We start from the raw sequence: 27,102 nt of genomic DNA on the forward strand, positions 1-27,102 counted from the left end.
AGATAATGTTTGTATGTGTTAAATTTCATCTTTTTGCTGTATTGTGTGAAATCAATTATTCATTCATCCATTTAAATTGTTAAACCTGACACAGACACCTCTTCCAAGCTTAAGACATTCTGGAAGGAGATGTTGAACTTGACCATCTCAGATAAAAAAACTCTATTAATAAACTTACCCAAAAAATAAAATAATAAAATGAAAAATCATTGTGTGCCTATCACTGTCTAATTCAGTTTAATTTAGTACAAACCACTTCTTCAAAACCAAATTGCGTCATATTTATTCGGAAATGACGCCATACTGTGACAAATGCCAAACTGCTGAGGCCTCACCCATTCATATGTACTGGTTTTGTCTCAACCCTTGTGAATTTTGCACTGAGGTCTTTTTTTTTTACACCATATCCAAGAAAAGTCTACATATTTATGGTTGTGATAGTAGGATATAAATACTTTTTAATGCCATCTATACATCTTAATGTGGAAAGTCTTGCACTGCTCAATCAGTGTACTCAAATTAAATGCAGGATTTTTTCAAACTATGGTCCTATGGCACTGCAATAAAAGATCAAACAATTTTAAGACAGAGTGGCAAAGAAAACTGAGGCTAGTGCTACAACTACATCATTCAAGCAAATAAGAAAGTGACCTGCTGTAACAGAAAGGTTCAGTCTACAGTCTTGAATAGATACCTAGACTGACGACTTTTTTTTGTTTCACATCATGATCAACAGTCAAGTATGGAAGCATGCAAGCAAAAAAGGAACTAAAAGAGAACGGACTGGCTGCCAGGACCCACTGAGGAAATGGTGTTTGTTTCCTTAGTGGTAACAGCTCAGTTATCTCAGTGGAATGTTGTTGGAGATAAAAAGAACTGGATGGGATCCTGTGAAGACAAACATGAACATGACCAAAGCTTAGTTAAAAGCAGTGAAATGAAATTATGAAATGTTAACATCAAATAAAATAAAGAAAGACATTACTTTTTTTATATAGTTAATAGAACATCATTAGCTTTCTGCTGTTTTATTTTTGGTCCACATCAAACACACCGACAGCCCTACAGATATCCTATCTCTGGTCAAACTGTGATGTAATCCATTAATCAATGTTGGGTTCTCATACAGTTCATGACTTGAAGGATATACTTTTACTACCTGAATTGTAAACAGTAAGTCACTCATGGCAACAATGTTCTGTAGCTCAATTCTGACAAGACTGAAGACCAGTTTGGTAAATGACGCCAACCTTCAGAGAGGAAATCTTACCATGAAACCCTGAACACTGGCAATGAACACTTCAGATAAAGTTAGAAATCTAGTCGTAGCCAACTTAAATTTTAGTTTTAGTGTATTGCACAGACATTGATACAGTATTGACTTTTATCATTAATTAATGCAAATAGTATGCATGTTATTTTTTTTATGTTATTAATGTCAATGGTATAATTGGTGGTTACAGAATTTTACTTTTTTTTTTACTGTTTTAAAAGTTTCCAACATTTTCTCACTTCATTTACTATCATATTTCCTTAAATCTTTAACATCAGCACTTATTTTGATTTGTTTGTCTGATAATAATTGATTTTTCTTTTGATTTATTTGAAATATATTTAGATTTTCAATAATACGTTCCAGTATATTAGCAAAATAATATATACCATGTGAAACTAAATAGTCTAGTGTACTCCCAAGGCATTTTAAGTATGCTTTAAGCAAGTGTACACTCTTTTATTTAGAATATAATAATGGAAAATATACTATAACTGAGATCTATACTAGTAACTTTCTATAACATATATCTGTAATGATTAAAAATCTGTTGCAGTAACTACTGATTTAACCACTTACTAAAAGTCAATTTATGAAATATAGAAATGTGCTAAAGTTTCAGTAGATTCTATATGTAACTTAAGGTCTTCTTTATTTAAGCATTGTGTTTATATCTGTTTTGTGACTGATTATATATATTTAATTCTTAAAACGAATAAGTAATTTTGATAGTTCAGAACATATGGACAACCTTAACAAACATCATAATCTGGTATTCATACTCTTGTACATAAAGAACAACAAGGATCCTCTGTCTCAGTGCCAGATCCTGCTCTGTCCAAGCCCTGATGTGTAAACATGTAGGGCGGCAGAAGGAGCAGCTAAATGTAGGAGGCTCTATTCCTGCATCGTGCATCGTGCAAGTCTTTCCAACCAGAATTTATGTTTTTGCTTCCTGTAGACAGGAACATCTATAGTGACAATAGCACATTTATTTTTCTGGGTGCAATACATAACTCAGATTTTACTTTCGTTTAAGAAACATTCTTTCAAGTAAATAAAAAAAAAAAAAAAATATATATATATATATATATATATATATATATATATATATATATATATATATATATATATATATATATATAAATAATTTTTTTTTTATTATTATCATCTTATTTATTTTTTTCATGCATGCAGACAGACGAAGCAGCCTGGGGGCGGAGCGTCCTCCGGCAGGCAGCGCGAGAAGACTAAAAAGTGTTTGACGTCAGCGACGTCACACTTCAGTTAGCAAGATGGCGAAAGAGAGCGGGCCGAGGAATAGAAATCACTTCGGTTCCAGCTCCAAAAGCCGACTCGAAGACGAAGGTAAGTAGTCGCTGCGTTGCTTAGTCGAAAACGTCGGAAAAAAATCGGTACAAAGTTGACACGGGACTGTAAGAGAACGCGCCTCGTTCCTGTGCTCTTTGTTTCTCTCGCTTTTCCGTTAAGTCGGACGGTGCTGTTTTCAGTTGGGGACCCGCGGTGTTGTGCTTAATGTTAGCTCCCCCCACGGCTAGAATACGTCCTCTGTCACTGAGTGGCAAGCAATAGCGTCAGGCTGATGGGGGGGAGAGGGGCTCCGGTGTGACATTCTAAGTGTTCCCGTGTTTCGGGCTGAGCATGTGTTGTTTGAATCTGAAACTGACCCGGATACAAAATTCAAGCCGCGACACCTGTCGCCTGATTGAACCTGGCCGCTCCCCGATAACCGCCGGCTTTAGCCTGGTTTTGCTCTCTGAATTAGCCTGTTGTCCCCCTGGGGCGCCCAAATATGCTTAAGTCATTTGCATTCCGTGGGGTGTATGTGCTAATCTTATCCCAGTAATTACTCGGGTATTTTTAAATACGCTATAAGCGGGCTGGTCAGTTCGCCAGCAAGTTTATCCCCTTAACTGTGAAGGTGCTCGGCACCGTCTTTACTGTCATCAGGAAGAAAATAAGTCAGATAAATGGATAAATAACTACCCAGGCTTGTTTTATATTCATCTGGTGCGGGGATCTGGACTATCAAAATCACAGATATCCCCTATTTTCTGCCTAAGTGGGTGTGAGAGTACAGCTGAGTCTCGCCTCAGAGGACGATCGGCTCATCAGTCCAGTCAGTCCAGTTCATTTTGTGGCACTCCTGTCATTTCTGAATACACTTTGACTATTTCATGTCGACTCTTTCCCTTGGCCACGTTATGTTTTACCTGATGTTACTGTCAAGTGAATCCATTATGTCTCTGCTCCAACACACTAGGTCCAGCCAGCTGAATTGCCTCCTCAGCATGTCATATTCTGCTGTCGCTTGATTGAGTTTTGCTGAACTGAGAGAGCACTATAAAACCTTTGGGATATCGGCTTCCGAAGGCCGACGTTGGACACCGCTGTTTTTTTGTTTTTTTTTTGTCCTGATAGTCGCTGAATCTGACTTCATTGCACTGTCACAGAATTAAAACGTCTTTATTGTCCCACAATGGGGAAGTCCGGGCGTGACAGTGGCAAAAAAAAAAAAGCATAGTTACACCCTAGATTATTAAAATGAATAACGCGAAATAGAATGAACTTATCAGAAAGCAGGGGGGAAAAAATACTTCACAATTATTGATAGGATGGCATATTCAGTTAAAAAAAGCAATGTTCAAGTTAAATAGAGGAAAGACGGCAGCCGATTTACAGCACCATGTGAGAAAAACGATGCCATATGTAGCTGAAGCGTATGCAAGTGGACATTAGCATCTAAGAGGCAGTGTAAATGATTCTTGATCAGATCAAGAACAAGTGCAAACGCTTATTGAGTCTGTTGTGAGCAGCAGAGATTATAGAATCTAACAGCAGCTGGGATCAAGGACTCGTGGAAACGCTCCCTTAAGCATCTAGGAGCTCTCCTGCTCCGCAGCAGCTCCATTCATGGGGTGGGAGACGTTGTCCATCAATGATGTTGTTTTTCTTACAGTCCTTCTGTCTCCCACCACCTGCACTGGGTCCAGGGGGGCATCCTAGGACAGGGGTGGCCCTCCTAAAGAGTTTATCCAACCCTTTCTTCTCAGCTACAGATAAGCTGCTGCTCCAACAAACCACACCATAGAAGATTGGCTGATGCCACCCCAGAGTTAAAGAAGGTCTTCAGGAGCGCCCCTTGCACTCCAAAAGACCTCAACCTCCTCAGCAGGTAGAGTCTGTTCTGACCCTTCCTGTAAAGAGCATCGGTGTTATGAGTCCAGTTTATTGTTAACGTGAACATCCAGGTACTTATAAGAGTCCATGATCTCCACATGAGTTCCCTGGATGTTAACCGGGACCTATTGGTCCTATTGGTCTGAATTAGAATCTGATCCGACTGGAATAAATCAGTTCAACTGACTCAGTTGTGTGTGTGTGTATGTGCAGGACAATTAAAAAAATGACTGAAAGTTAAATCTATTTCAGTAAAAGGTAAACAAAGTGAATAGATCCACTACACACAGTAATACATTTCAAGTATTCTATTTATTTTTTTGTTTGTGGTTTGTGTATAGTGAAACCGAAAATGTATTTTTTTTCCCAACAAATTAAAGCATAACAATAAAAATGGATTTTTATACAGAAATATTGTTGCACCAAATTATATGACACTATACTACAAAATGCATGAAATTCTTGGCCGGAAGTACATTTTACATAATTTTAGTGTTTATACCAGGAAAGTCTTTTGGTTTGCTTGTTCGTTATGGACCAAGAGTGTTTTTTTAGGAGGAGCACGGCTCCACGGTTGGGCGCCATAGTGTTAGCATTAGCTTATGTTGACTGGGACGTTTTCTCTCAGACGAGAGCTTTAAAGCGCAGTTCCACCGGCATTCCTCGTTTTCTCCTCCCTGCTCGGATTATCTTCGCCTGTTTTGTGATTCGACCGGCCTAGAAAGGCCCGGAAGAGGGGAACGCCTCCTGGGTCTTGCTTTAGCTCCCTGTCCCCCCCGCCTCACTTCCGGTTTGTCGCATTGACACTTTAAAGAAATCTGTGAGAAATTATAAACAATGAAAAAATACACCATTATAAATAAAACAAATACAAGAAAAAAATTACAAATAATGTTTCTATAACCGTATGTGCAAGATCGTCTTGGGTTTTATTAAGGAGTAGCTGGATAAATATCTGGATCACACATCTAGTAATAAAATGAGGCAGAGCTCCACTCCTCGATCTGCTTTGAAAGTGTATTTGAGAATGAGAGAAGGAACCAGCGAGGTGGCACCCTTTAGCCTACAAGCTTCAGACCCCTCAGCGGACTGCCAGGCTGTATCAGCGGTGAGAGAGTCAGGCATTGGTCGAACTCCTTCATTGCTGCCAGGGGCAGGCAGCTACATAGCTCTGCTTATTTCAGTCAGAGTTTAAATTAGCACCTTTAGATCAGATCTTTTGCCTCAGCCATGGCGGGAGCGCTAATACACAATATTTTAACCGCTGTGAAATTATTTTTATCGGTTTGATTTCGAGCTGATTCTCTGGTTGTCCCAGGGGAGCGAGGTTCAGACCTTGACCAGTTCGAGCTCCGCTAGAGAGGCCAGCGGAGCCGAAGGAAACCGCTGCCTCGCCCGGGGGATTTCAGACACAGAGGTCAAGTTTAAACCTTCATATTAGATCTTTAACCTCAGCCATGGTGGGAGTGAGGAGAACACGTTAATAGCTAAAAAGATTTTTAACTGCAGTGGAATCATTTTTATTAATCGCTCTGAGTCTTACTACATAAAAACGGCCCGGCTTTATACGTTAGAACTTTAAATTCTGTTCTTGATTTAACTGGGCGCCAATGAAGGGAAGCTGAAAAGGGAGAAATATGATTTTCATCAGAAATTGTGCTGCAGTGTAGGGCTGGACGATATAGGAAAAAAAAAAAGCATATCGATAAAATATTAATCATATTGATCGATATCGATAATTATCAACAAATTCAAAACATATATTTTGAGGGCAGCCATGGCCATTTTATGCTGTTGCTTATTGACGTATTTATAGACACAGAACACACAAACGCTGAATTAAAACTAAACCTTTTATTCAACCTTTTACCAAAACTGCAAGTATTTAAAAGAGAAAAAGAACATGTGTTCTCTGAACTCTTTGAAGAGGGCGGAGCGTTCCTGGGTCTACATTTATGATTGGTTGGGAGGATGTAGTGACTGTAATATTAACTAAGATGGCTAGAATGCAAAAGGAAGGAAAACTGTTATTCTATTGAACTTTTTATTGACCCATCTGTCGATCGATATATATTGTTATTGAATTATTGTCCAGCCCAACTGCTGTAAACTAGTTTTTAAGCTTCATTCCTGGAGAGGATATTTCTCATTTTGGCAATGTTGTGGAGGTGAAAGAATGAAATCTTAGAAACCTGTTTTTAATATGCCCTTTAAATTATATGTCCTGGTCCAAAAGAAACACCCCAATGTTTTTTTTACTGTATTATTGGAGGCCAGTTTTAATTTTTTTTTTTTTTTTTTTTTTTTTTTTTCTTTTCCCCAGTGTCCTGTCTAGCAATATGGCAATAGGAATTGATGTCTCAATGCCAGATAGAGCTCGACAGATTTTGCTTTTACAAGTGGAGCGAACAGCTTTCGCCATAGTGCTCCACTTGATTTATGCTTGTAAATAGCTTTATTATGATTCCTGCAAGGAGAATTTCAAATTATATGGACATGACAATGGGAGAGTAAAGGAAGAACAAAAAGTGAAAGAAAAGAAAAAAAAGAGTAGAGGTGAAAGAAAGAGGAGATAAAAGGGAGAGAATGATAAAACCTTCTTTGTCTGCTCCATCACCTGGAAAGAGACACAAAAAGAACAGCACAACCAACAGACATAAAGCAACAGATACACTCGAATAACACCTAGATGTCATTGCTAAATCATATATATTATTATGTAAGCTGACATGTGTAATGTGATATTTGAAAAAAGAAAGTGAAAGAACATAAATAAATAAATTATAAGATTAGAAGATAAATATAATTATAAGAGAGGCCAGTTTTAATTTAATGAAAAGTTCTGGTTTGTCTTAATTGAAAAGTTGCCTAGGTTTTTATCTTTTCAGGACAAGTATCTAGCAGGACAAGTACAAACATTAATCTATTATCTGAGGCCATGAACATACTTTTTTTTCAATTATAATATAGTATCATTTGTATTTGGATATTAAATGGACATGTCTGTCTTGTTGGCAACCTTGAGTTGGCATTTACTCAAGGTTGGCATGGTACAAAAAAATTAAATTTTATTTGAAACATGTTTTAATAGGCTCTTATTTGAAGATTTGTATATGCACTGCTCTTTAGTTGAAAACATCTTATGTAGAGAGGGGATATTAATTTAAATTGAGAGGTTTTCAGAAGCTCATCTCTGGCATACAGTATGCTTAGGAATCTGTTATCTCCTTGACCTTTATGTCTGCTTTTATACAGGCTGGCTCCCTCTTAATCTGCACTTTGTCCTTGTTGGTTTGCCTGCAGCAACTGAATGTTTGTCCTTCCTTTGGTTAAGTGAGGATACAACCTGGTTTCAGTAGTGGAATTTAAACATTTGAAACTATATCAGATTTATTTCTCCCCCTGCATCATCATGCCACTCTCAGTTGATGTTTTACAGTAGTTAAAAATAGTTTTTGATTACTCAGATGTATGATCTGAGTAATCAAGTTTAGCTGTAAATATCACTCTATTACCTAATATTTGCCTCTAAGCTGTTTTTTAGAATTTTTATTGTTAGATGCAATTTTGTAGGCACAATATATCTACAAAATACATTTAGCATCAGTACTGGCCAATGTCAGTATTGGTACCAAAAGTAAACCTTGGCTGATATAATAAGCAATATTTATTTTCCATTTTGGTGTTTGTGGTATTTTGTCTGGACATGTGATGGTAATGCAGCTCAACATTGTGGGATGACTAACTGAAGCAAAGAAGCAATGTCAGCAGTGTGGTGTGTTTTTCCAGTGTCAAGTGTAAGGAACTTCAACACTTCATCTGCCATACCAACAATATTGATTTCTGATCAAAACTTTCTTAGCTGTACTTCCCCGTTATTCTGCATGTCTCTATGTAGTGCCATTAATGGGCCAAGTAAAACAAACATGGTGGCTCACCAGGCCTACAATGCAGTGGAGAAAACCTTGCACTTGTTCTTCATTAGAGCTGCACAATTAGTGTTGAACCAATACCAGCATTTTGGTACCGGTACCAGCATGTATGTTGATACTTTTGATACATTTTCAATTAAAAAGAAGACAGAAAAAATATCATTACTGACTTTGTTTGTAAAAAATCTTAGAACAATAACATATCAATCAGTTAATAAAATAAAATGCCACAAAGACGAGCTTTTCTAATGCACACAATTTTAAAATGAATAAAATAAACAATTCAGAACACTAACATTTTCTTATTGCACTCAACACTTTTAGAACAATGAGAACAGTTATTTGCAATTAAGCTAGCAACTGTAGCAGCAAGATCTTTTTTTTTTTCCCCAAATCCAAGCAAAATAAATTCTTGTTGTGCCGACCAAAAGTGCCTGAATCAGGCTATACTTAGACAATTTTTAATTAAGAGATCAAAGTCATATTGCCAGAATAAAGCGGTTATGATATGAGAATAAAGTTGTGATATTACCAGAAGAAAAAGCTTCTATAATGAGAAGAAAGCGTCGATCGTCCTGGCGCCTACGGCAGGCAGCAGCAGGACGAAGCGCTGACTTCAGGGCTTGGAAGGTGGGAGGGGCGGGGCACGCAGACGCACTTGCTGCTCGCTAAAAACAGTAAACTGCACACCGATCAATGCTTTTACGTGTTGTTGCCAACAATACAGAGAAAAGTCGCTGGATTTGTTGCTAGTCGCTCTTCTGAAGAAAACAAAAACATCCCTAAAGGGGTCTGAAAACTCGCTAAAACTAGCAACAACGTCACTGTTTTGGCAACAGTGTCTCTCTTTCCCCGACTAGCTCCTATTTCCTCTCATGGATGCCACTGCGCTGTCTGCAGCGCTGCAAGTATCAGTCCCATTCAAATTAGGGCTGCACAATTAATCGCATTTGCAATATAATCACAATTTAAAAAAAACGTAATTTCCAAATCGCAGAGGTCTGCAATTCTTGGCTATGTAACAATTGGTGAATCAGACGCATCCTTTAGTTGTCGGTAACATGTTTAAAGTGGGTTTGCCTCCAGAACAGTTTCAGTAGTGAGATAATCTAATTTTATAACTTGTTTTAGAGTTTATATAATCATACTGTTTTACCAGAAACTTTTAGGAATCTCACCATAGCATTAAGTTCTGCTCAATCAGTTTAATACATAGACTTGTTTGTTGGTTGCTCTTTATGATCAACAAGGTTTGATGTCCAAATCAATTAAAAGCTGTTCCCTTTAATAATATTCTGTTTAATAAAAACATTAAAAGTTCTTGTTTTAAATAGTCCTTTTGGTGAGGTGTTTACAAACATCTTTATCTAGAGGCCTTTTTGTTGCTTGTAGTTAATGCAGAGAAAACTCTAAATCAAATCGCAATTATGGTTGAAATATATCGTAGTCAGAACGCAATCATTTCTGCTCCGAGTTGAGACGCTGCAGCTCTTTTAGCACCTAGTCTGCACAGCAACGACACAGATTGATTTGTTCAAGTATATGTTTAAAAAGACATGACAAATTAAACTGAAAAAAAAAAACAATAATCGCATTAAATCGCAATATATATAAAAAAATCACCGTTGGATTATTTTCCAAAATCATTCAGCCCTAATCCAAATGCAGTATAGGACTGTTTTAAATGCCGCAGTACCGTGGTACCAGATCAGTACCTGTGTACCGAACAACCCTACGCACAATAATAGGAAAAGTGGCGATATGCCGTAATGTTAGTAAATGTTGCGATAAATACAGAAAAAAAATAGTGTCGATGTCTTTTTGCTTTAGGATCATGGCAAACATTGACCCCAGATAATTAGTAGTACTAAAAAGTTCAACATTTCCATCTAAGAACACGAGGTTTTAATAGAAAGGTTGCCTTTGTTTGATGTGTGGTGTTTTGGTAATGAAACAACTTAGCTGTAGTTTCTCATCAACTTTACCTTCTCATCCTTTTTATGTTGCATTAAACAGATGAGAGCCTGAATGCAGGGTGCATAAATAATTGGCTGACGATTACACTCCAGGCGATTCCTTGTGACATGCATATTTAGATATGTGATGTTGCGATCACAATATATTTGTAGTTATATTGTGCAGCCCTAATCAAATCTCTATCTTCATTGCAGCTGGTAACAGCTAGCGCGTTAGCTTATTTTGACCAGGAGGTTTTCTCCCAGACGGGAACTTTACTCACCTTTTTATGTCGCACTCCAACATGGAGGTATTTAAAATAAACAAACAACGCTTAGCCTGGTGGGGGGGAATAAAACCTGGCCTGGCTTATTATACAGTGGGGGAGACCCTGGCAGTATTACAGCTAGTTTGGGTAGGCTTTATGTCCACAAGGGTTATAGCTCTGTGATTGAAACGGCAAACCTCAGGGAGAAACTGAGTCATAGACAAAATGCAGGTTAAGTACATTTGATGTCAATATTTAACATGAATATTGCAATTTCTTGTTTTACTGTTATTGCACAACCATGTTTTAATTAAGAATACTAATTGCTGGATAATAAAGTGAGTTTGCAGACTTGGTTGTTGACTGGTTGGTTTGAGACCAGGCTGTCGGACCATAAGCTAAATGTAAAAATATCATTGAATAAATTAAATGCACATTCAGATTTCACTTTGCTATAATTAGAAAACGGTTCAGAATCATGTTTAACATTTTTCAATTAATTTATTACTACTTTTGATATGCAACTTATTACATATCAAAAGTTGTAATATATTGCACCTATATAGTCATTGCAGCATCAGTGTGTGCAACATTAATATGACAAAGGACTGCGTGGTGTGCAATAATTGTTTAATATATTCCAAGTGTTAGAAACTTGTATTTTTCATGCTAATGTGACGTTTAGCCATTTGGACAGAGTCAAACCGGAGCAGATGCTCACACCGGGCACAGAGGACAAAATGACATTGCTCAACATGCTAAAGGTCATAAAGTGCAGGAAGCACGGACAAGAAATGGAGAACAGAAGATAGACACACATTGCTGCTGATATCATTATTCAATGTTTATGTAGACTATTGCTGTGGCAAGATGTTCTAATATGGAGCAGCCCTTTAGTCTGAAATTATCAGATATTTTTTCATGCAGTCTATACAAGCCAGTTATGCTACACAGTCCCTTTAAGTGCTTTCAATTATGGTGGCTGATTTTAGGTTAGTTTGTGCTTTCTGACGAGCAGGACCGTACTTTGACCACTTTACCAGGAAGTTTCATACATGTATTTACCCAAGCTGTTATTGCCTGGGTACGTTGCCCCCCCCCCCTCTCCTTCATAGACTCTGCTGCAAAGCAACGTGGACTCCTGCGGTCCAAGCAGAATGCCGTCTTTGTGTCAGTCCGCTTCCCTCCATGGCTCCAGTCTGCTCCACTTTATTTAGCTAAGTGCTGCTCTAGGCTGGATAAGAACCTGCAGTGCCACAAACGGAGGAAGTGTTCAGGGCTCATTTGTGTGCAGAACAGATTACACTAACTGACTTGTGCTATGCGCTTGCAGCAGGTGGATCATCGATGTGCTCTTTACTTTTGTTCTCCTGAACAAGAGTTTTGCTTAATATTTTTTCAAATATGCCCCTCAACCAGCTTTCAGATTGGACAAAGTGGATATTTTTAGTACAGGATTAATTATCTTCTGGTCTTCCACAATATCAGCGAATGGTGAGATCAATCAAAATTAAACTTTCAAATTCTTCTTTTTTTTTTCTAAATCAGCAGCTTTCACTTTGAGGAAGCTTGTCCCTTGTAAACAGAATTTTTATTTGACACACTTAATAGCTCGGGTAACCTGGAGCACCGAGCCAATCGTATGAGTAACGTTGAGAACTTGTCGTTTAACCTGTTTGATGTTTTTGAGTCCGTCGGTTCAGGAAATGTACTTAAAATGCCTAATCTGGAAAAGAGGAATGCTTTGTTTTTCTCCCAAGGCTTAACTTGGGGAATAGCATCAACTGCCCACAGATTTACAGAAAGAAACGCGCTCAACTTCTTCAATATGTACATTTAGGTTACACTTTAGTAAAAAGATGACCTTGTTACAGTGCGTGAATAACTGCCACCAAGATGAATTGAATGACAGTAAAAAGTTTTTACCTTTTTTTCCACTTTAGAGATTGACACATTAGAGGAAATCAGAAACGGTTTTAACAGAAACCTGATTCACATTTAGTGGGAATGTTATCCCTGAAAACTCGGTGTGATAGACAGAGAACGTGTAAAAATACAGCCCTGGTGACATACTTAACTCATGTCCTTTTTTTTCCAGCCCTTTGTGTATTTCACCACCGGGCTATTTTCAGTTTGACCTAGTTGGGAAGTCCAGAGTGAAACATGGTATTCGGTCTAGCACAGAAAGTGGGAAGAAAGATTCCCATCTTCAGTTTAATCTAGGACATTTTTTTCCCATCGTCACAGAACAGCAGAGCTTCTTAAAAAGTGGCGTCTCAGTTCAGTTCTGCTTGTTTGACTCCCACTTTGACCTGATGCAAGGTGGTTTATGTTTGTAACCTGTGCTTTATCCTTCCTAAAGGTTTTAAAGACATGGACGATGGCTCCATTTCCCGGCCTAAAAAACTGATTAATAACAGTTCAGATATCAAAGACATTTCTTTTGGGACCTATCCGGATGACGGCGTCAGTCCTTCACCAGATGAAGGCATTGAGGAGGAAAAGGTACATTTATTTAGTTTAAACCATGCACACTCTTTAAAGTCACTTAGGTTTTTTTCTCTTGTTGAATACACACTTCTTGAAGGTAGAAACAGCTTTTGAAACAGAAAAACATGATTATTAAAAAATTTATGTGAGACAGTTATTCTAATTTTCGCCTTCTTTCTTGAGTCGGCTCCATCAGCAGTGCCGTCACGTGAACTTGTCCGGGTGTCGGTAAAACCTCTCACTGGAACTTGTGTCTTCAGGCTCCTTTCGAGGAGGAGAGGCCGGGGCCCGTCCAGATCGTCCGAGCCAGGGAGAGTGATTGCATCTTTGACCTCGACATCGCTGCGCTGGAGAAGATCCTGCTGCAGGATCATTTGAAGGACTTGAATGTGGTGGTTGTGTCTGTGGCGGGGGCTTTTCGAAAGGGCAAGTCCTTCATCCTGGACTTCATGCTGCGCTACATGTACAACCAGGTACAGTGGAAGGTGTTCTCGAGTCAGTAATATGCATGCAAGCTTAATTTTATACATGCAACCGCACCAATATTTGGTAAAACGTTCCTAACAACATAGAAGCCCTTTCTCCAAAATACTTTTAAGCATGATTGAAATCTGCAGTGGTCCACAAAAATAACATGAGTGCCATGTGTGGAAAGCTTTAAAGTCAGACGTGACAAAGGTTGAGCTGATGACCCATAAAGACGCATGTCTGGAGAAATCAAAGCAATGCTTTCAGACCTGAGAACACCAGCTATAGAGTATGAGTGATGTGAATATCATGCTGAGCGAGTGTTCAGGTATTAAAGGTGCTGCTGAGGGGCACAAAGTCGATGAAACGATGAAGATGGACAACTTCCACAAATTCTTTAACTTCAATTACAATGAGTTGTGCCTTTATTTAAAATTCAAGGCCAACACCAAGCTTTCCAAGATGTCTGTAGTAGTAGGTCAAAATCCAGGTCAGCGAAAGTACATCAAATGGTTTAAATTAACTACCAGTTCTGATGAGAAAAAGAGAACTGAGTTTCGTCAAATTAAAACGGGCCGGCAATAATTCACTTTGTTCTGATGAACTTAATGATGGGGAACTTGATTTATTCAGAAACCTGAGTATTTTCTGAGGCTGTGCTTTTCTCCGCATCATTTCCTCTGCGTCTTTTTCATTTTACCACCCTGGCAGTAGGAAACGTTGCCTGGTTTACACAAATGGCTCTGTGTCAGACCCCGTGCTGGACATGTGCGCATCAAAAGGCCAAATTAAATTAAAAGGTTCTGGGGGGAACATTTCCCATTTAATAGAAGAAATGTGTCTTAGATACACAACACTGCTTCTTCTTTGACCGATGAAAGAAAATAAGAAACGTTGCAGCTTTTGAATGGAAAGTTTTCAGTTTGTCAGAATGCAAACAGTGTAATTTAGCAGCTGACAGTGAGGTTATGGATGAGATGTGCCTTTACTCTGCTGCATGGGACTGACTGGCTTTAGTATGATGGTATTCCTTTGCATATGTTGAGCTAATTTCAGATTTCTATTTTTTTCAGTGCAAAGAATAACAAATCTTTTTTTTTTTTTAAGTTGCTGACAGTCTTCTTAAAACTGCCTTTTGTGTAATACTTTTATCGCACGTTTTGCAGATACCCTTGTCATCCACAGAAAATTCAAACCACAGATTTCTGAATAGCGTCTCTTCTTTTAGAACGTTCTACTTTTTAACGTTCTTCTACTTTGTTCTTTCTGCGTTCTCCATGCACTGGTTCTGTTGTGCAGCTGTCAAAACATGCATCTGCTGTAGGTGGAGAATTAGAAGATTGATTTTAAACTGAACATGCAAACTCCACCATAACAATAGATACAGGGGTTTGTGAGATTTGCATTTGAGACGTCTTCACACTGAAGGGCTGAGGATGCATTAAATCAAAACAGTAACCAGGGTAGTTTTTTTGGGGACAAACGAATCAAAACAATTCCAGCTTCTCAGAAATCTGTCGCTACAAATTTTTAATTAGAAAATAAAAAGCAGACATGCTCTTACTGCGTGTGTGGTTTATGTCCCTGTGGGACACGTCACATAGGGTTTAATTCCATAAAATCTATGCTTTATTTCAGATTTTATTAAAAAAAAATCCGAGTGGGAAATGATTTTATTTTCGGTTTCACAGCGTTGTCTGTATGAAACAATCACATGTTGCGGCTTTAGAGCAGCGGGTTGTAATCTTGACAGAAGCACCTTCTCTCCCTTCCTCTTGCTCGAAAAGTCAGGAAATGGAAGTCGGTCAGCAAAATTCCCCAATAGTTTGTTACAGTTGTGCTTTTCTGTGAGGCCTGCAGTGACTCTGCACAAGTTATAAAGTGTAACCAATGTGAGAGAATCATCAGATGTAGTATTTCCTGAATTCAAAGCTTTTCTATTAGTGTGACAGGAACTCCTTTCCTCACTTCCCCTCAGGATCAGCACAGGTAATTTAAAAATGCGCTTGGAGCGATTTTTACTTCTTTTCAACCATAGCTGGTATAAAACGATGGGATTCTAAAGGGTTAATGGTGTGACGTCACTCTTTGTAATCACACCGTGGACTCTTGTGGATGACTATCTGACCCCAGGTTACTGAAAGTTAAGCAGCAGCATTCCTACAGGAGGAGGACGCTCCCGCATTCAGCAGATGTAATTTAAGTAAATGCCTTTTCAACCCCACAGTGGAAACCTACACAAGTGAAGACCAGGGTAAAATAAGAGTCTGTGGAGGGAGAAACATTCTGGGTTGTTCTTTATCTCTAGAATTTAGTGAAAAGGTTGTTTTGCTGTAGCTTTACCTGGGTGCATGCAGAGGGAGGGATGATAAAGCTCTACAACTTAGAGGATTTAAAAAAAAAATGGTGCACGTCAGTGCCAAGTTCTGTTGGGTTTGGGTCCTTTAAGTATTTCCTTTTTTGTCTCTTTTTGCCCCCATGTTTTTTTTCCACCCCTTGCTCTGCAGCAGAGCGACTCGTGGATAGGAGGAGAAGATGAGCCCCTGACAGGGTTCAAATGGAGGGGAGGCTGTGAGAGGGAGACCACAGGAATTCAGGTGTGGAGCGACGTGTTTGTGGTTGAAAAGCCAGATGGCAGCAAGGTAGGTTTTTTTCTTTTTCCAGATGCACTTACTTGCAAAGTCACTTCCTTATTTAGTAGGAATTTTATCTCGCTGCTTTGTAGGTCGCCGTGCTCCTCGTTGACACTCAGGGGGCATTTGACAGCCAGTCCACCATAAAAGACTCAGCTACTGTATTCGCTCTCAGCACCATGACCAGCTCTGTCCAGGTAACGTGGAAAACAAACGTTGTTGACATTTACTTTTTGTTTTCATAAAAGCATCAATGTGTAAATTTACACACTTGCCTGTTTTTAGGTGTACAACCTCTCTCATAACATCCAGGAGGATGATCTGCAGCATCTGCAGGTTTGTTTTGCTGCTTCACCTCAAAACTAAACGTAGCATCTGTTATACTGTCTCTTTATTATTATATTCTTCTTTCATCTTTCGTTAAGCTCTTCACTGAATACGGACGGCTGGCGATGGAAGAAACTGATTCCAAACCTTTCCAGGTGCTGACTGATGTCTGAATGCATAAGTATTTAAAACTGACCCTAGCCCACTGGTTCTCATTAGTTCATAATCCTCAATAAACACAAATACAAACCACAAATTTAGACCTTCACAGTAAATCATATGAACACATAACCAAAGTTATACTGGATTTAAATCAGACATTGTCACCATAAGTGGTTTGTCTTGAATAGTATATAACACATCAGTTTCAAACCATACTGTTAAACAAAGCTAGCAGAGTGCCAACTAGGTGCGAATGTGCAGAGTAACAATGACACCACAGAACATTTTGCAAAACCAACATGTTTCTAAGCTGTTAAAAATGTTCAAAATCAACTCGCCATGTTGGGCAATGTATCAGATGTTAGAAGTAATTTGATAGATTTAGTTGGATTTGTATGGGGATGGGTATTGTTAAGGATTTACCAATAATGGGCTACTTTTAATGATACTCCTTATCGATCCGGTATTTTATCGATACCATTATCAATACATTTTTAATCAAACCAAAGGGTAGAAAAACAAACCATGATCACTGACTGGTTTATTTTTTGACTCATTTGCAACAAAAACAAACTAATAAAAGTACAAAATGTTTTTTATATATAGAAATAGAGCAACAAAAAACATTATATAAATAACTACATATAAAGGCATTTTGTAGGCGAGAAATATCTACATTGACAACACAAAAAATAATTAAAAACACTAATTATGCTCAAAACAAACTATAAAATAATTTCCAAGTATTAAACAATATTTTCACTTGAATACAAACTACATTTATACAATTTTTAAAATATCAATTTCAACCAAAAGATAGCTGAGGCACCCATTAATAAATGAGGCTGTGTGTGAATCAGTTACAGGAGGGACAGTTTCAGAGAAAAAAAACACCATTACTCATTAAATATTTATATATTTACATCCCACTTTGTAATCTAGTGGATGCTTTGCTCATGCGTGACTCATTTTCAATGGGAAACAGACTTCAGCTGAGTTTGCTGCAGCCGCACGTCGACGCTCACTGACTGACTGACTGACTGACCGCCTGTCAGAGCTCTCAAAGCGGGAGGGGCTCACAGCTGATGGTTTGCTGAAGAGATGGTAAACTCTGGCAACAAGTAAAAGCACCGACTGCTCTAAGTGTCAACCAACACAGGAAGAATAGCTAGATCCCTTGTTTGTCACTTTTGAATAAAAAAAGCGGTCTGCGAGCGGTCTGAAAAGTTGCTGAACAGTTGACAACAGTCAGTGTAAGCGAGTTGAACATGTGAGAGCAGAACCTTAGCCCCTCCCATCAGTCCCCTTGCCGTGTTTAAGTTGGAAAAGATTGGCAACAATCTTCCCCCCCCCCCCCCCCCCTCTGTCATTCCTTCTGTGTGGGCCCCTCTATTTGAGAACTACTGCTCTAGCCCACCTAGTGACTGTCATAAAACCTACCCACATTATCCTTAGCAAAAACAAAATGATACCTCATAGTAAAATGTTTTTCCCACCACGTGAAAATGTTGGCCCCAAAGCCACTTCCTCACTGGTAATTGTTAAGAAAGATTTTTATGAAGCACTTTGGCTTATTTTGGTTCACAAAGTATTTGCGTCACATTTATAGCGTAGCAGAGTGGTGTATAGAAACATCATGTGGGGGACCATTGCTGCTAGGCATTGGCTAGTATGAAAGAAAATGTCAAACGTAATCTCATAATTTTTATTGAAACAGAAAAACAAATGATTTCATCTTACTGTGGTAGTGGCTATTATACAAATGTCTCTGCTATATCAAAGGTGGATCTCAGTAAATGAAATGATCAGTAAAAGGTTTATTTCAGTTGTTAAATTGGGGGGGGGGGGGGGGGGGTTAGGGGACAAAAAACTGAATACAGAAAATGTTTAACCATGTTGTTGCCTGTACACTCATGGGCGAAGCTACTGACTGGACAGTTGTCCAGCAGATGGTCAGGGAAGGAGACTAAAGCTCTTTTTCAATGACCTTTTGTGACTTCAAATACATCATGCTGTCCTCTGCTGACCAGGTTTATAGAGATACTGATTTCATTTTCCAGCAGAACTTAAGCACCTTCCTAACTTAACTTTTTGATCTTCTTATCTGTTAAGATCCACCTGTATGTATTTTATTACATTGGTTTCGATAAAAGGCAATTGAGCTTATTAACTTATTAAACTGTAGCTTACATACTACTGACTAAAACTCAGCGCACCAAATGACTGGAGAGGATGGCAGTCGCTCCAGAACTAAACTTTTATTAACAATTGTTTGTTGTGGTTATACCAGAAACCAACTTATGCTTAATTTCAACTCTTCAAGCCATATTCATAATCAAAATTGTTTCAGCACACCACCATAGATGAACAAATATATAAATCTGACTTGTTTTTTATTTTATGATGAACTAAAGAGGTTTTTTCTCAATAGTGCCTTTATATCTTGTCTATTTTAGACCTTAATGTTCCTGATCCGGGATTGGAGTTCTCCTTATGAATACAACTATGGACTGGAGGGCGGACGTGCTTTTCTACTAAAAAGGCTGGAGGTGAGAATCCTTTCAAATCTGATTGAAAATGCTTAATGTTCCTTTAATTCTCTGGGTCTGTATAAGAGACTTGCTTCCAGACCTTCATCCCCAGTTTCCTTTAGAAAAAGAATTGGTGAAGAAAGGTTTGTGCTGTGTATAAACGACGATCATGGTCACCATGCTTCCACATTTGGAGCCACAGGCCACGTCAGGATCAGTTGTAACTCACCTGCTATCTTTGTTTTTGTGTAGCGGACACTGAACCGTCACACAGGCAGGTGTCTTGGCATACTTGTGAAAACTGGTTACAACTAATGTCCAAGTTTGTAATTCAGTCCACAGCCTCTCTACCTGTTGTCTTTGCACAGACGGTATACCAGCACCATGTGGCCCCTAGCAGAACCCTTTCTGTGTTGATGTTTACACCTGGTAGTGAAATCTGCCCCAAGGGATCAGATTTTCTCTGCCTACTCCACGTGCAAATTGTTGTCATCACATCAGACACATCAGCCGTCTTAACACTAAAATCCCACGTTGTGATTTCTCCCCACATGGTGTTGGCACAAAGACACCGTAAGCGCTGCATAAAACTTTATATCATATATAATGGACGGTTAAGATTCAAACTGGTTCTGTTTGGGTTGAGTTTTTATTTATTTAGTTTTTTAGTCAGTGAGGACAGTAGGGTACAGTCAATTCGAGCAACCCTCAAAACAAATCTTACATAATTTGGATAACAATCCTCATCAATAACAGGCTTTAATTGGAGGCAACTGGACTCACCTCAGTTTTCCTGAAAACGTTTCGACACCTATCCAGAAGTCTTACTCAGTTCTGGCTCGCACATGAGCAACCTGCAGTTGGAGCGCTGCTGTTTTTAGGCACATGGAGGCCCATCCTCCTGAGTGCATTCCTAGTCAGACTGACGTAGCACGATCATGTTGGGATCTTAATGCAGAGCGTGATTTCATCAGAAGTTGACGTTACGCATGGCTGTAATAAACAGGAAGTAGAGGTTGCAAACTAGCATGGACTTAAAGTCTGAGATAAATGGATGGAGGTTTTCAGAAATGTGTTGCTATCGAGCAAATTGTGATGGTCCTGTCATGTCAACTAGTATTGGTGATGTTACTCACAGTGCAGAGATGTTGAGAAAGAAAGGCAACTGTGTGCATTACGGGAATATCCGGGAGGAGTCCGACAGTGGAAACAGCTGATCAGTCATGTGAGTCTTCTGTCTCTGTTGGCAGATTAGCAGTTAAATGACTTGAAGGCCACAGGCCAGGATGAGGTTTGTCAGGAAATAAAGTTGTTGCCTTTATATTTTAGGCATTCCTGGAGTCTTCACTTTACCAGATATTCAATCCTCTTATGCAGATTGGGATTCAGTGAAGATGTGTCAGTAACTTTTGATACATTTTTTTTACTTTACAGAACCTAATAAAATCTCCATACCATACAGGATTGCTGCGCAGGCCATAGTACCTGGGTAATCGCTGTTTTAGCTGAGGTTCTTTGAAAAGAGATTAGCATCTAACGTTGTTTTTTTTTTTTACCAGCAGAGGAATATAAAGCCACTAAGAGATCAATAATTAGTTTAACATTGATAGAAACAATTAGAAATGTCTTACTTTTATGCCCTTATTGTCTTTACCTTCCGTCTTATTCTCTCATAGTTTTGTAAAGAGAAAACATTTAACTGCCACCTAGTGGTACTTTCTGGCTAATGACTGATATTCTCCAGCTACTAATGTTGGTACAGAGGGTACATGGTAATGTAGGAGATGATTAATTATCTTTAAGGATATTTAATTTGTTGACCATGTGAGAGCAGAACGTTAGCTCCTCCCACCAGTCCCCCTCGACGTGTTTCATAAGGAGGAGATCAGCAAAGCAATGTAGTTTGGAGTCTCCCTGAAAAAATGAACGCGACCCTAAAAATACGGTTAAGGGAACCGATGAGGCTGAAGCTTGTCAGTCCGTGAGGACCGACAAATGTGTTTTGAGACCGGGTTTTTGTCCATCCCTATTGGCAATTTGGCCTTCCAAAATTGCCTTGAAAGCTAGTAGTAAATCTGTAAAAATGTTCAATGTTTACCTGCAGTAACTATTGTTTAACAATTACAGGTTAAAAACAACCAACATGCAGAATTGCAGAATGTAAGGAAGCACATCGACTCCTGCTTCAGCAACACCAGCTGCTTCCTGCTGCCACATCCAGGCCTCAAGGTGTCCACAAACAAAGACTTTGATGGAAGGCTAAAAGGTGCCACTGAAACAACTTTAACTGTACTTTAAATGCAGACTAATATCTATTTCTTGCTTTGCTAAACAATGATTGTATGTCTGTATATTTCAGACATTGAAGATGATTTTAAAACCCAGCTGACTGAGCTGGTGCCTCATCTCCTGGCCCCAGATCGGTTGATGGAAAAGAAGATCGGTGGGAGCAAAATCACATGCAGAGATCTGGTGGAGTACTTCAAGGTGCTGCAGTAATCTGAAGTTTTAGTGGTTTGAAGGCTGCTTTTAGGTCATTTTGCATAAACAGACTGAAATTATGTATATTTTATTAATAAGCAGACAGATTTATGATTGAGAAAACAGATTTCAAGAAGCATTTCTGTTACCGCCAAAGATGGTTTTAAACCTACTGCTTATTAACAACGTTGATATTCAAGTGAAAAATAGTTTATTTGCATGTTTTCTCATTTGTGCAGGCCTACATAAAGATTTACCAAGGTGACGAACTTCCTCACCCAAAGTCCATGCTACAGGTCAGTTGTCACGACATCTTGTAAAGTTTTCCAAAATAAAATAATAAATCTGTAGTGTTTGTCAGAGTGAACATGAAGGAAAATGGTCTGTTTAGGGTTCTGATAAAGGAATGTTTGTTTTTAGTCTCTTTTTTTAGCTCTTCATGCAAGTCAGTTATTGCTAGGGCTGCATGGTTTTAGAAAATCTTGTGACAATCTCGGTTTTGATATATGCCCATCTTCCTCTTTACTCTCTTTTTTGTCTGTTCTTCCATCTGTGCCCAAAAAGCTGCAGATCACAATGTGATTTATGTCCAGTGTGAGCATCTGCTGCCATGAGGCTCTGTCCAACAGGCTAAACATTATATTTGCTTGTAAAATACAAGTTTATAAAGCATAATTTAGCCAACAATTGTGCTCCAAACGGACCTTTGAGACGTCAAAACTGCACACACTCATATTCCAATGATGATTTTAGGGCTATAGTCCTTCATAGATGTTTAACTTTAAGTTAATGATTCATGAAAATATTTCACAACTAACTTTCAGTAAGCCTTTTAAAATCTGCAGAATATCTTATTGTGCAAATCTTAAGGTATCCCTTGAGTGTAAAGTAGGGCTGCTCCAGTGAATTGATAAAATCAATAAAAATATCGATTCATTGTGTAGTGCGTTTAATGCGTCACTCGGCGTGTCGCGGTGCGATTGGTCACAGACTGAGCGCTGTCGGTGCTGCCTGGCTGCAGAGAGCTGGGCAGAGTGCAGACCGGATGTTCAAAGGAAATTTAGTACCTTCTACAAATGACAAAACTCAAAAGACAGCAAGCACTTTGCGCTTCATAAAATAAAAAAATAATATGCAAGCTTTGCAGAAGTGATTTGGCACGAGAGCACCATGGTGATGATACAGGACCCGAGCCAACCTGGAATGTAAATTTGTTTATCAATGAGGGTGAAGGGAGCTCAGCAGCAGAGTAGGTCATTACAGTGGCTGCAGTCCGACGCTCCCTTCCTCCCCATCATGGAGTTCTGACTGCTGGCCTCATGAAAGGTTGAGGAACAGGAGCTAGAAACTACTGGATGGATTCAGAACGGTTTCTGTTCAGTCTGAAACACAGACCTAAACGGACCAGCAAGTTCTCACACTTTCTGATTTTAGTTGTAACGTGATTTCCTTCCTTGGTTGTCAGGCTACAGCAGAGGCCAACAATCTGACTGCCGTGGCAGGAGCCAAAGACTTGTACAGCAAGAACATGGAACAGGTAGGTACAGCTCTCTTGTGAATATGATGTAAAATAAACCCCCAAAGCCAAAAACCATGTGACAGAGAGAGGGTTGACGTGATACACTGAAGACTTCATCAGACCGTTAAACTTCTAATTCACACATTGTTCACATCAGAGTTCTTCAGGCTTCGTTAAGGCGCGGCTCTAAAAGTGACAAAATGTGCTATATTTGCCATTTGAGCTTCAGCAGTCGAGCTGAAAACTACAGAAGTCCTCCATAGTGTGTCTGTAGATAATGACACACTTTAATAAAATGGTTCTTCCAGCTGCTTCCAAGATGATCTTGAAATGCAAAACACTTAAAGTGTGGAATTTAAATCCACACGTGGAGCAGTAAAATTTGTTTTGTTTCTACATCACTTTTTTTAACAAGTGTTCGCTTATAAAAAGATATCGGACATTGCAAACCGGCTGCTCGTACGGAGAACTTGCCCTGCTTGACAATAAGAAGATGAGGTCCCCATCAGTCCCACAGTACCCAAGTGGGGTTAGGCGCCATTAGCTTGATGTCTTCTGTTTCATTAGCCGCACTGGCTAATGGTGCCAGTTTGTGAAGATGTGGCGTCAAAGATCCAAGTTGAGCATTGCTACTTGTTTCTGTGGATGTTGTTTTAAGGAAGCAACGATGAAAGGGGGAAAATAATGGTGGGTTATAGATGCAGCTGAGAGAGGGCCTCATCCAGGGCGCTCTTTATACTAGAACTGCTGCTAACTGGACAGGATGGAGGGGTATCTCCATAACTTGACTGTTCTCCCTATAACCTTTTAGCGTGACAGTCCTAACCCATGATCAGAACAGTGGAAAGCTTTTGGTTGAGACGGAAAAGGTCTTCAGTAACAGGAGAAGTCCGGATGCCTTCTATTTACTTCATAGTTAAGCACCTAGAATTGTAAAGTCTGGCTGATCCACACCAATATATGTTTCCTAAGATCCCTGCAGTGGGACCAGCTTTTAGATTTTTGCACATTTCTAATTTTGGCCTTTTTGATCTTCTAAGATGTAGGAAGTATCTATGAGCACATGGGTAGAACACGTTGCTGTGTTTGTGTGAAGGGATTTCACTGAATGAAGCTCAGTGGATGACCTCTGGAGTCTCTGCTACCACAAACTAGCTGTTTTGTTTTTCCTCTCAGGTCTGCGGAGGGGACAAGCCTTACATGGCCCCGGCCGATCTGGAGCGCTGCCATGCAGCTTACTGTGAGGACTCAGTGAGGTTTTTCTGCTCCATAAAGAAAATGGGTGGTAAGGAGTTCTGTCAGCGCTACCAGAACCAGCTGGAGACGGAGCTGGAGGAGGCCTACAACGCCTTCTCCAAGCACAACGAGGGCAAAAACATCTTCTATGCAGCTCGCACTCCCGCCACGCTTTTTGTGGTCATGTTTTTCACCTACGTGGTGTCCGGCGTGACGGGATTCATCGGCCTGAGCTTTTTTGCTGCGCTGGCAAACCTGATCTTGGGAGTGGCCCTGTTTGTCCTCTGCATCTGGGCTTACGTGAAGTATTCAGGAGAGTTTCGGGAGGCAGGAATGTTGATAGACCAGCTGGCTGAACTTCTCTGGGAACAGGTGAGTAATCAGAAAGAAGCTGGGAGGGGATGTATTTATTTTTGTCTATTATAGAAAAATTCCTTTATGCTGTTATTGAACATAACCGGCTTGTCTGCGTCACAAGTCTCTAACTGAGACGTCAGAGATGCAACAGGAACCCCAGAAAGATGAACTATGTGATGGGCCGGCACACGGTTTTCAGTACCTGCCTCAAAGACCCAGTTTGTTTATGTTGAATTCAGTTTAGACTCTTAGTTCTCAGGTCATTTCCAGCAGGGTAAATGTCTGGTGATGGGTATGAATTTTGTGTCATTTTTGCTTCCTCAGAGACTTCATTTTGTGTTTTTGTGCTTTTTAAGTGTTTTTATAAGCTATTAGTCTTTGTGCTTATTGGGAGCTAGTTTTTCCTCTAAGATAATACAAAATAGCACAGTGTATTTTATACCGATAAATAGAACACACATGAGAAAAATGTCTTAAAGGAGCAATAAGTTAGAAATTTACTGTAAAATGAGCCTAAATCATTCTAATTTCTCACCTGGAATGGAAGTAACATTCCCTACAATCGCTCCTCTCCATCAACAATGTCTTAGTCAAGTTTCCTCCTTTCAAACCTAGAGGTACAGTCCGGAACTACTTGGGTTCAGTGCCGCCTGTGTTTACTTCCTGGTTCCTGAGCCAATCGTGTGAGAGTTCCCAGGGTTCCCTTAACAGAGCCCTGCATTTGGTGTTTTATTTTGGCAAAAGAGCAGCAGCCTGTTAACATGTAAGCTAGTGAGAGACGCGGACCACAAACAGAACAGAATACATCACATAGACCTGTCCTGTGGAAGTAAAAGTATAGTGGGGTCGGTGGGAAGTGTATCTGATGCGTGTTTCACAGCATCAATGCCGTTTCCTCAGCAGGACTGTGGGCAAACAGTTTTTACACTATAATAACTTACTCTGGCTGAATAATCTTCAGTCTTTATCTTGAATTCAGCTGCGCAACGTCCTCGTCTCTTGACTTGGCAACACTGTCTGGGGGGGGGTGTTCCGATTCAAAACACTAGGTGTCTTTATTACTTATTGCTGCTTTTAAATGTTAACTTTTAAAATGTATTCAAAATTGTACTGCTTTAGTATTACTTAATTCTAAACATTTTCTCAGACCATATAAGGACATGCACTCTGAGACTCTTGTCTGCAGTGATGGTTTAATGTCAAATGGTGGTCTAGAAGAATATTCTAAAATTATGTTCTTCAGGGATAATTATTTTAGGTCGACTAATCTATTGATTCATTTTTCAACTAGTTGACAAATCACGATTATTTTTTTGATCTCCATCACATTCTCTTATTAGAAATTAAACTTCAGTTGCTTGTAAAAATATTTTGACTCGTTCCAGTTTACACACCTTTGAATGTCCCTTTATTGCCTATTGTTGCCACTATCCTTTACTTTTTTTTACCATAAAATACAAATTTTAAATGTATTCATAATCTATCATTTATTTATTTTATTTTATTTATCCTTTATTTAATGAGGTTATACCCATTGAGATTAAAAATCTCTTTTGCAAGGGAGACCTGGCCAAGATAGGCATCAAAATTACATCACATCATTATCAAAAATGTTAGAACATCAAATAAAAATCCAAATGTATTAGACAGCAGGATCTTTTGCGTTCCAGCTCTTAAAGTGTAGTGTAAAAAGGTGAGCATATATTTGCATATATGGTTGCAGTCAGGCTTGTTCACTTCAATGAGGTCCAGCGTCAACGTTAAAGAATGACCAAATTATTCATTGTCAGACATACTCTCCATCATTCCAGTTGGACTTTAAAAATAAATGTAGCTTCAAATTAATTTCAACCATTAATCTAATTAGCAAGTGAAACGGTGAAATAAGCCGAGCAATAAGCACAGGTATAAAGAGTTAAACAGCTCATCCTCCACCTTGGTGTGGCGGACTGCTCAGCTGACAGCAGCCAGGTAACATGCAGAGTAAACACCTGAGTACTTTAACAATGAAGCTATATCTTGATATTTCTGCTTTCCGTGGCTATATTCTCGCCTAAAATCAATTTAAAAGTTCTTTCTGTGCCTAAGGAAGAAGTTTCTGAAACGTGCCCCACTTTATTCCCTTGTTCTTCTGGCTGTTACTGCCCTCTGAGCCGCAGTGAATCACGTGACCAGGTGCATACAGGGAACTGACGCTATACCGCCCCCTGCAGCTACCCAAGTGAACTGCAGGGGATTTAAACTGCACTACGGAGACTGGTACATTGA

General features: G+C 39.2%; 1 protein-coding gene across 5 annotated transcripts in view; it reads left to right on the plus strand.

The window, feature by feature from the left end:
• Nucleotides 1–2,511: 2,511 nt before the first annotated feature.
• atl2 (atlastin GTPase 2) overlaps nt 2,512–27,102 on the plus strand; it is a 28,015-nt gene continuing 3,424 nt past the window's right edge. For 2 of the 5 annotated variants that reach the window (XM_012864987.3, XM_021317735.2), the window contains exons 1-13: nt 2,512–2,641; nt 12,993–13,135; nt 13,381–13,593; nt 16,096–16,230; nt 16,314–16,418; nt 16,507–16,557; nt 16,647–16,703; nt 19,167–19,259; nt 21,369–21,507; nt 21,601–21,728; nt 21,962–22,018; nt 23,188–23,259; nt 24,418–24,849. In XM_012864987.3, the coding sequence (XP_012720441.2) occupies nt 2,569–2,641; nt 12,993–13,135; nt 13,381–13,593; nt 16,096–16,230; nt 16,314–16,418; nt 16,507–16,557; nt 16,647–16,703; nt 19,167–19,259; nt 21,369–21,507; nt 21,601–21,728; nt 21,962–22,018; nt 23,188–23,259; nt 24,418–24,849 (1,698 nt within the window). In that variant the 5' untranslated portion in view covers nt 2,512–2,568. Of the gene's footprint in view, nt 2,642–4,347; nt 4,470–12,992; nt 13,136–13,380; nt 13,594–16,095; nt 16,231–16,313; nt 16,419–16,506; nt 16,558–16,646; nt 16,704–19,166; nt 19,260–21,368; nt 21,508–21,600; nt 21,729–21,961; nt 22,019–23,187; nt 23,260–24,417; nt 24,850–27,102 lie in introns of all 5 variants that reach the window. The other 3 variants (XM_012864988.3, XM_021317736.2, XM_036125880.1) reach the window with 2 other exon arrangements.

The sequence above is a fragment of the Fundulus heteroclitus genome, chromosome 22 (assembly GCF_011125445.2).
Source record: "Fundulus heteroclitus isolate FHET01 chromosome 22, MU-UCD_Fhet_4.1, whole genome shotgun sequence".
Lineage (NCBI taxonomy): Eukaryota > Metazoa > Chordata > Actinopteri > Cyprinodontiformes > Fundulidae > Fundulus > Fundulus heteroclitus.